Source organism: Octopus bimaculoides, chromosome 3, assembly GCF_001194135.2.
Source record: "Octopus bimaculoides isolate UCB-OBI-ISO-001 chromosome 3, ASM119413v2, whole genome shotgun sequence".
Taxonomy (NCBI): Eukaryota; Metazoa; Mollusca; class Cephalopoda; order Octopoda; family Octopodidae; genus Octopus; species Octopus bimaculoides.
In genome coordinates, this window is record NC_068983.1 from 149,598,407 (window position 1) to 149,608,553 (window position 10,147).

The following is a 10,147-nucleotide window of genomic DNA, read 5'->3' on the forward strand; positions in this document are numbered from 1 at the left end:
CGTCCAACCCATGCTAGCATGGAAAGCGGACGTTAAACGATGATGATGATGATGATGTTTTTCTAAAATTGCTGTTTCTTTTCAGATATCAACAGAAAAAAGTAATTAAAATTTATTAAAATGACAGATCTATTGGACTTTCAAAGAGGTCAAATTGTTGGTGCTCATATGGCAGATGCTAGCGTAACGAAAACAGCTGGAATGTTTGGTGTATCAAGAAGTACTGTCTCGAAAGTAATGACAGCCTTTGAGAAAGAGGGAAAAACCTCCTCATCAAAACAAAACTCTGGAAAAAAACCAAAACTTTCAGATAGGGACCTTCAGACTCTTATGCGAATTGTTAGAAAGGATCACAAAAGTACAGCTCCCAAAATGACTACCTTGAGAACCCAATTTCCACAAAAACTGTTCACTGTAAAAAGCATCCAGTCCACCCTGTAAAGTGTTTGGCATTTGGAAGTGCATCCAGCTGTAAAAATCAAGCTAAAACTAACTTTGTCTGTACTAGTGCCATGTAAAAAGCACTCAGTCTACACTGCAGAGTGGTTAGTGTTAGAGAAGGCATCCAGCTGCCAAAACAGACATAGTAGCAGAGGGTAGTTTTTCTACCTGGCCAGCTCCTGTGAACTGTCCTACCCATGCATGCATGGAAAATGGACGTTAAATGACGATGATGATATATATATATATATATATATATAAATAATATATGAGTATATGCATATATATGTACATATATGTACGTACCTTCATATACATGCATACATACATACATACATACATACATACATACATACATACATACATACATACATACATACATACATACATACACACACACACACAGACATTATGATGATACATTATGTGGACAATATTTTCAACTGAGACATTACAACTATATCTGATACTTCAAGTACTTCAATTGTGTGTATATACTCATATTTACATTATTGCAAGGGTGCAGCCTTCCAATGTGCCAGCCCAGTCAAACCGTCCAACCCATGCCAGCATGAACAATGGACGTTAAATGATGATGATGATGATGATGATGATGATGGTTTCTCTCATTGTTTTGATATGCCATTTTCTGTCATTAATAAAACTGTCGGGTCTGCTAGTAATATTAATGTTCCAAAAAATTAAAACTCTCTTGTGTACTTAGTTTAGGAATGAATTTCACTGAATGATACAGAAAAAAGAAATGATAAAAAGAGAGAAATATATATATATATATACCTGCTGGACTTTCAAGAAAGGGTAGTTCTTGTGTATGAATACCTGTCTCATTCTTCTTCAAGTAATGTTCGAACTGATTCTGCACAGAATCCAATAAAGACACAGCAGCACTGAGGCGATTGAAACAATATTCAAACAAGGCAAAACACTCCAGAAACTCTGTATGAAAGTAACAGATGCTGGTCAATTTGTCGTGGGTGGACTGCTGGAATTGACCCCAAAGTCGTTCAGAGATCTCATCAAATTTCTTCCGGGTTTTCAGAACCATAGTTGGTGAAATTGTATTTAAAATATAGTTTTTTACATTTAGCTTGGTACCTTCTGCTAAATGAATGAGGGCCCACCGAGATTTGTCTAAATCTTGAGAAGAACACTCTTTGCTGGAACATGGTGGCAGTGAATCAGTTTTCAGATCAAGAAGAATATCTATGTATGTGTGGTATAAGGCACAGATGCCAGCTCCTTCCCAAGGATCTTTGATCTGAAGCAGATCGGTTCCTTGCATAACCAAAACTGTCTCTATAACATTAAATGCTTCTTCTTTCCGGCCCAATTCCCATTCAAGCCGGGCAAATGCATTCCAAAGAATTAAATTATTCCTGTTATGGTTCTCTTTTAGTAAAGATTTGGCAAACTTGTGAATGTCTTTTGAAGATGTTTTATCAGTACCAGATGGTGATTTCCGTAATAAAGACAAATGGTGTTCTAACCATAACAAAGTGATAGCAGTTTGGTTCTCACCTGAAAATACCTATTAAAATAGAAGAGAAATTATCAGACTTCATAAGAAGATACAATGCAAGACATAAATGTTTAGAAAGCTGCAGTATTACAAATCCATCCAACCTATGCAATTATAAAAAAATGGCTGTCCTGATGATAATTTCAACATGAAGTTAATAGGTTATTTGTAAATTGTGTCTGGAGGGAGGTAAGGTTTTATAATTAGGCACAGGCAACACTGTGTAGTTAAGAAGAATCCCATCACAGATGTGTGCCTCTCTCTCTCTTTCTCTGCCTGCCTTACCTTATCTTGGCATAGAGCAATAGTTGCAAATGAGCATCAGACAGGTAGTGCCCTTAGCTTCAAACCTCTTGTGAAAACATGTCCACAATGTGAAAATATTACCTTATTTGGAAACGGGTGAGGATTGGTAACAGGAAAGGCATTTGCTTCAGAAAAGTGTGTCTGGCTGATGCAAGCATGGAAAGCAGATGCAATTGTTACATCACAATAGGAACACTGGGTCACATAGAAAAGATAATGCAATTATGTGGATAAAAACTAAACCATATCTTCAATACTGAATTTAGTGTTCAATTAGCTACTCAAATGCCTCACAACATTGCTCTATCTATTTGGGTTATCACAGCATTTAAATATTAAGTCAACTGTAACATTATGCAAAAGGAGAAGAAAACAAATGAAGTTACTAGATCAGAATTAAACACTGGTCTTTTACTCTGCTGAGGTTTAGAAAAAGATTAAGAAAAAGATTAATTAACATTTTGATAAATGATAATTTATTTTGATAAACGATAATTTGAAAATCAAACCTACCTTAACAGCTTGCTGGAAAATATTATCAACGAATTTTTGGAAAAGTTCATGCCTAGCTTTATTCCCACTTAAAAGTTCAAATGTTAAACCGGTCTCTAGAACAGCAGCTTGTGGAACGTCAATGAGTGTGAGTGGGGAGATAAACCACTTTTGAAGGAATGTGAGGAGCAGAAAATGCTGTTCATTTCTGTAGACCCCAAGTAGATAGAGGGAATGAATTAGTAGCATCAGTTTTAATCTGTCATCATCAAATTGAATCAACACTGGAGCTATATCATCAAACAGCACCAAGCGATCAAGGTCCTCACAGTCTTCTAGTGTCTCATCAGCACTGGTGTCAGGTCGCCATGGCAGCCAGTGTACAGATTCTCTAAGTTGTTCAATATTCAGCCACGTCTGCCATTGGGGTTTGTTTTGTGAAATTATGTCCTCTTCAATGTCATCAATTGACACTTTAATAGAATCAAAAATACACAAAAGATATCAACGAATAAATAGTAGACAGCAACTAACAACATATAAAAACTGAATATTTAAAAAAAAAAACACATGATCAATAAACAGGAAAGCTTACAATTGCTGAGATGATATAATGATAGCTTCTTCTGGTGTAGCAATGTGAACTAGGCAAAGCATTGTGTTACTACACCCTATTAACCTGACAAAAGAGCAGATAAGAGTGCTGGCAGAGAATGGAGTTTGTGGTGGAGTACAAAACTAACCAATGCTTTAATGGTAATGAGATCAAATCTTACACAAGGAAGTTGATGCCCACGGAAATCAGCAACAGAAAGTATAATGTATATAGTTAAGTTCTTGACTGTTTGTATAAGATCCAATGATTAGTAAAGCATTTCAAGTCATGTTTATAACCTGATACAACGTTATGACTTCTTAAAAGATACTTTTTCTTTTGTTCTTTATTATCAAGTAATTTAATTATTTTCCAATTTACCAGTTTTATATCTATTTTACATCCATTAAACTTCTCACAATATCAATTCAAAAACCAGTTTATCAATGTGTGTGTGTACAAAGACACACACACACACACACACACAAATGTTCAAGTAGCATACATAAAAGATAAACCAAAATATATATAACAACCTGAGCGATAAGAAGTATCCTTTGTACAAGATTTTGTTTCAACCCATGACTTCCAGCCTTCAGCACCTGGTTCACCAAATCGAGCAACACCACTGTCCCAGAAGCTCTCAAAAACAGCAATACGATCTTCAGTACTGCTCTTTTCTATTGAAGTTGGACAAAATAGGTTAAATTCAAGCATAGCCTGTAATGATGCAACCATCTTTTCAGTAAAACCAGTCTGCAGCATGAAACAGCAATACTGGACAAATATGTCTGAAAATACAAGATAAGAAAAACATTAAAATGGCAAGAATATAAAGTGTCATCATAAAATATTTTTTGTTTTTACTCCTTGGTCAAGAAAGGGAGGGCTGCATCCCTGATTCTTTAATTCCTTGGGGCCTCTGAGGCTGGTGGGAGGGAGGAGGAAGTTATCTTCGAATTGTAAAGTTGACCTAAACACTTGTGATGAAGTAAACTCTACTAAAGACACTCAAGGATTACAGGGTGGTGTTAAACTAGGCAAAAAATTGTCTACCACCCAAGAACTCAGATGCAAAGAGCTAGAACAAATAACTGCAACACCTCTCAACTAATGTTTTAATAATTCCTTTAACTTACTGTCTTAGAGTCTTAGACTGCTACTTTATTTCATCAACCATGAAAGAATGAAAAACAAAAAGTGACAATGTCAGGATTTGAACTTAGAGTGCAGAGAGCCAGAATGAATAGTGTAACTGTGCCAATTCATCGCCTAATTTAGATAATTAATGAGACTTAATCACTTAATCTTGTATAAAATTATATCTGTCCCAATTTACCTCAGTGATGACAGAAAAAAAAAAAAAAAGAAAGAGGAAAAGGCTTAGGGTTCTCAGGTGAATGGAGGCCTAAAAATATTTAGATAAATTTGTATTCTATCTTATAGCTACAAATGGGCATTTTCAGAACGAAAATTGAATTGATTGCATTGCCTGAAGTAACTTTTTTGTTTTAAAGAAGCAAAGATCTTATAAGCCTAGCCTATGTTTTGAACAATTGTATTTCTTTAGTTTATATTTACCAAACCATCAAGATTATGAAGGTAAGAAAAATGATAAGTTAATCAGGGACAGTTACTGGGATGTTGAAAGCATCAGGTTATATAGGTAGAATAATGCTTGTTACTTGCCTGGTTGTTGTTATTGTAACTCTAACCCCCAGGTTAACCATAAATGAGCAAACCTATGAAGAAAACTATTCTAGCCCAGAGCATGCAGTCTTTGTTTATGGCATAGTGTATTCAAGACTATATCATGCTGGATATAACATATCCCCTCTTCTGAGAAAGTAGAGTGTAAGTTGAAAGAAATTTCACTGGTATTTCTAGCAGATTGAGCAAGCATGCAGGGGTTCCCGCTTTAGTTGATTACTTGCCTGGTAGTGCAAGATGTTATTAATATAAATTGCTACAGAGCCAAAAATTATGTAATGGAGAAGAACATCTATTACTGGATCAAGTTTTGAAAGTAGTCTTATCCAAGGTAATTTTAATTTGCTTAGAGCAAAAACCAAGTCATTCTATTTTGCATTCATCAATCCCAAAAAGGCCCTTGATAAGGTTCCACACTCTGTTGTCTGGTAAACAATAAAAACACCATGTGAAGAGAGTTTGTGAAAGCAGTAGAAGCCACGTAAAAGGGTACAGTATGCAAATTTAAGACTGACAGTGACTACAGTTAAGAATTATACAGATGTCTTCAGCCTAAAATATTCATTACAGCTCTTAGGTCATTAATGTAGGAGTTCAGGTTAAGATGTCTTTGTGAAATTTTTATGAACTAACAATCTGAAACATGTAGAATAACTTGCAAAGGACCTGCAGAGATGTTCTAAACCTGAAACAACGGTCCAGAGTCCAACAACTTAAAAATCAAACTGATAGTTGATGAGAGTACAATGTGTCAATAGGTTTGGGAACTGATCATATTCAATATATAAGAAAGGAGTGGGTAAAAATTTAATTTAATACTTTGTACTGTTAAGCAATGTCAATACAAATAGGTGTCATAGAAAATAGAATTCATGGGTGTACACAACAGAGGTACATTGTAACCAACAACTCCCTCATTAATCTGGTCAAGTAAAGAGTCGATGGATGTTACCAAATGGTATTTTGAATGGGTACAACAGAGATAAGATAATAGCAAACCAAATAACATGACTTGGTTTTATTTTTAACTTGTGCTGAAAAATCTCTTCTGACTTGAGATTTCACCCACTCCACTCATAGTACAGAAGGAAACAGTACACAAAACTAATAGTAATTTTCAGCCTAAGGGTCAAAGTATAATTCTGAAAGAGTCATGAAGACAAAATCTTTTACTTTTTTAATATTTGATAAAATGTTTATGAATATATACTACAATAAACCACAGATATAAAGGCTACAATATAATATTTATTGTAAACAAAAAAGCCCCCACAAAACCACCAGATGTTAATTTGTGTACCATTGCATTTTTTTTTCATCCATCTACTCATTAAAAAAAAGGGGGAGAGAGAGAGAGAGAGAGAGAGAGAGAGAGAAAAAGAGATAGAGAGAGAGAGAGAGAGAGAGAGAGAGAGAGAGAGAGAGAGACTTATTTTCAGTTAGTAATAAAATCAAATGTAAAGAAAAAAATTACTGGGTTGGAGAACAAAAAACATGAAGTAACATTGCTCAGTTTAATTATATTTGATTAAGCTGCAGAAAAATGGAAGCTAAAAACTGATATAAACATATAAACAGTAACCCTAAAATTCAAATACACTTACCCAATAAATTTTTGTTCAGAGTGTTTTTTAACATTTGTGGGCAGCTTTCAGAATTTTGGGCTTCTAGTAAACATTTGAAACACTTATGGTAGAGTTTGGTAACTTTGAGCACACTGAATGTAGTTAAGTTGCACTGGCGCTGAAGCAGATAATTCTTCCACAGACTGCAATCAGTGCTGTGTTTAGAGAGGAGTTTTTCCCAACTATCCTGAACTTTGTTTGGTTCCCATAGATCGTGGCACAGTTTTAAACGAGCAACCTTTAGATCAACTGAATGAGGGTTAAATTCAATAGCTTTATCTAGAATAGCCACTTTCTTTTCAAGGACACCACGAAATGAAAGAAGCTGGACGCTATCATCAAACATCATTTTGCTGTGCTTCTCTAGAAAAGTTTCTTGGAATGACACAAACTCCAACCACAGAGATACATTATGTGACTCTGAATGTAGTCGTTTATTATAGTAAGCAACCTTCTCCAGCACAGGGCTACTAGTTGCTATACTAATATTGTTTTCAACATCAGTGTTGGTGTCACTCACCTGTTGATTCAAAGCTACGTCAAGATGACCAGGGTTGTCGTGCCCAGAATTAACATCATCATCTGTCAACAAGATGACATTTTTATGAAGGAGATCAGAAGTTTGTTTCACATTTTGACACCGCTGGGTTTTCTGTGAAGGACTAATCATTTGCTTCAAACTGTCAGCATCAAAGTAACGTTTAGTTACTAATTTTTTGATTTCACTTGAAGATGGTGTAGTTCGGTTACTTAATAAACATCGAGCATTGTTATCTGTCAGTCCGAGACAAAATTTGCAACACTGAAAATATTTAGCAACATGTAATTTGTAAAGAGAACCATAAGTCCAGATGTTAGTATCAGCTTTGCAGTCAATCCTGAAGATGTTTTCAAGAGACGGTTTGACATTATCTCCAAGGAAAATTTGACCAGGAACACCTTTATAGAGTTCAGCAAGATTTCTAGAAAGAAAGAAAAAAACCCTTTTAATTGTAATAAATGCTTTGGATCAAGCAAAAAAAGTAGAATAAAGAGGTAGTTTTTCTGATGTGACAAAAATAAGAGTTGTCAGTTAATAACAAGCAACGCTATATTGTATTTATCAATGTAGACAAGGAATTAGAGTTGCACAATTCATAGCCTGTCGAGCGATGAGAAAATTACATATGAATGGTTCAGGTCATATATGAGGGTTTTAAAAGCAGTAACAGAATCAGCATTAAAGCCAGTGAAGAATTTAGTGTATAGGTATAGTTCTATTTAAAACAATTTTTAAGACATACAGAAGATGAACTTTTTTTTGACATTGAAATTTTGGTTCTCAAAGTGGGATGTATAGAAATGCAGAAAATATTTTAAGAAGCTTGAAGTTTAACAGCAAACATTTGCAATTATATTTCATTTTTGGATTTGGTTTGCAAGATTCTTTATGTGAGTTCGTGTGTTGAAGCATACTCTGTTGTGTTTGGGGAGAGCAATTTTCTTTTTGTGCCTTATAATTTAACACACCCACCGGTAAAATTTCCACTTATTTCTTATTTTTATTTTCCTCAAATTTTCATTGCATCTTACAACCTTTTCAATGGTTGCAAGAAGCAACGAAAATTTTAGGAAAATAAAAATAAGAAATAAGTGGAGTTGTAGTGCATCTGAACACTGTATACAATAAAGTTGTTATTATTACTATCAGCCATCATCAGCAAATTTTATGTCAGATATCCATGTCTATATAACTGTTACTATAGTAACTGTATAATAGATAAACATCGTGAACCAGAACATCCATTGCCTGTTGAATAAGGAGAAGGTAACACAGTAACTACCTACTTATTCATACTGCTGATAAGAAACATGCACTAACAATTTGTGTTAGTTAATATTTTCACATGGATAAATAATTCATACTTACTTTCCATATTTATCAGCTTTTCCATACTTTAATTTTTTATACTTTTTAGAATGCTTGTGTTTCTTGGATTTATGTTTTCTCTTAAGTGAGTGACTATTTTCTGTATTCCGATGACTTGAGTTTTTCTTAGAATCACCATCTTCAAATAAAAAAGATCAAATTGTTTTATTTAATTTGCCACTGTTCATTTATTCAACAAACATAAAATACCACTGATTTAAAACAGGACTAAAAAGGTATAATTGGATAGGATCATTTACACATATTTTTATAGGTATAAAATGATGGCTTACAATGAATTAAGGATTAAGCTATTTAAGAAGAGAGTACTAATGAAATGGGAAAAAATGCTTTCAAAAACATCTTAGATAAATCACATTCTACTTATATCATTTCAGTGAATCCACTCAGCTGGCAAAAATGAGTAGTACCTGTATTTCAAAGGGCCAGCCTCATCATACTCTGTGTCACGCTGAATCTCCCTGAGAACTACATTAAGAGTACACAAGTCTGTGGAGTGCTCAGCCACTTGCATGTTAATTTCATGAGCAGGCTGTTCTGTTAATTGGATCAACTGGAACCATTGTTGTCATAACCGACAGAGTGCCAGTAATCTAAAATGATTGGTGGTCAGGTAACTTCTCTATGAACTAAATACTTCACTTCTCTATTTATGAATCAAATATCTCATGCCAGGACTGTTTCTAGATCCCACAAAAGATGCAGATTTTCTGAGGGATTTTGGCTTCACTGAAGACACACATTTTACTTTCAGTCACCAAGAACAACCTTGAAACACACACCCACCAACCTCAAAACACACACAACTCTTCCTGTTACCAACCCTCATATATTTTTCAAGTAAGGGATATCTTTATTCCACAGGTCTTCAAAAGAGCAGAAGATTCAGCCATTATGTCAACATGAATGCCTCACTTAAGCAGTAACAAACATGAATTATATAACACTGATGCATATTCATGCATGTACACTGACAAAACTCTGCAAAGCTAGTTATGGATTAAATAAATATATTTATCAAGTTTCATGCAGTTTCTGTCCACCAAATTCTTTGATATGGCATCGGTTGGTGAAGAACTATTGTAGAAGATATCCAAGATGCCTAATAATTGAATTGAACCCAAAACCATGCGGCTGTAACACAAACTTCTTAGCCATAGAGCAATACCTGTTCCTGATCATCATTATCATCCATCTTTCATACTGGCATGGGTTGGACAGTTTGACAGGCGACTGCATTAGGCTCTAATGTCCACTTTGGCATTGTTTCTATAGCTGGAGATATGTATGTATATATTATCCTTAATCTGGGTTGTCCATTTTCGAATGTTCTTCCTACAGGTAAGACAAATTTTTTATGTTTGTTGCACACACGCATTTTTGCCAGTATATACTCAGTGAAGCTATACAATAGCGTCGTATTTATATCGATTGCTATTTTCCAGTAAATATCGGTGCCTTGTTATACCACTCTTCTGAATTTATATATATATATATATATATATATA

General features: G+C 34.6%; 1 protein-coding gene across 3 annotated transcripts in view; it reads right to left on the reverse strand.

Moving 5' to 3' along the window:
- The window catches only part of LOC106876672 (nuclear exosome regulator NRDE2), a 30,528-nt gene that overhangs the window by 9,834 nt on the left and 10,547 nt on the right, over window positions 1-10,147 (reverse strand). For all 3 annotated transcript variants that reach the window (XR_008263749.1, XM_014925307.2, XM_014925306.2), the window contains exons 4-8: window positions 8,619-8,757; window positions 6,689-7,671; window positions 3,911-4,165; window positions 2,801-3,252; window positions 1,240-1,990 (exon numbers count right to left, since the gene is read on the reverse strand). Coding sequence is in view for 2 of the 3 variants with exons in the window: in XM_014925307.2 (XP_014780793.1) it covers window positions 1,240-1,990; window positions 2,801-3,252; window positions 3,911-4,165; window positions 6,689-7,671; window positions 8,619-8,757 (2,580 nt within the window). In the remaining variant the exon portion in view is untranslated. The remainder of the gene's footprint in view (window positions 1-1,239; window positions 1,991-2,800; window positions 3,253-3,910; window positions 4,166-6,688; window positions 7,672-8,618; window positions 8,758-10,147) is intronic.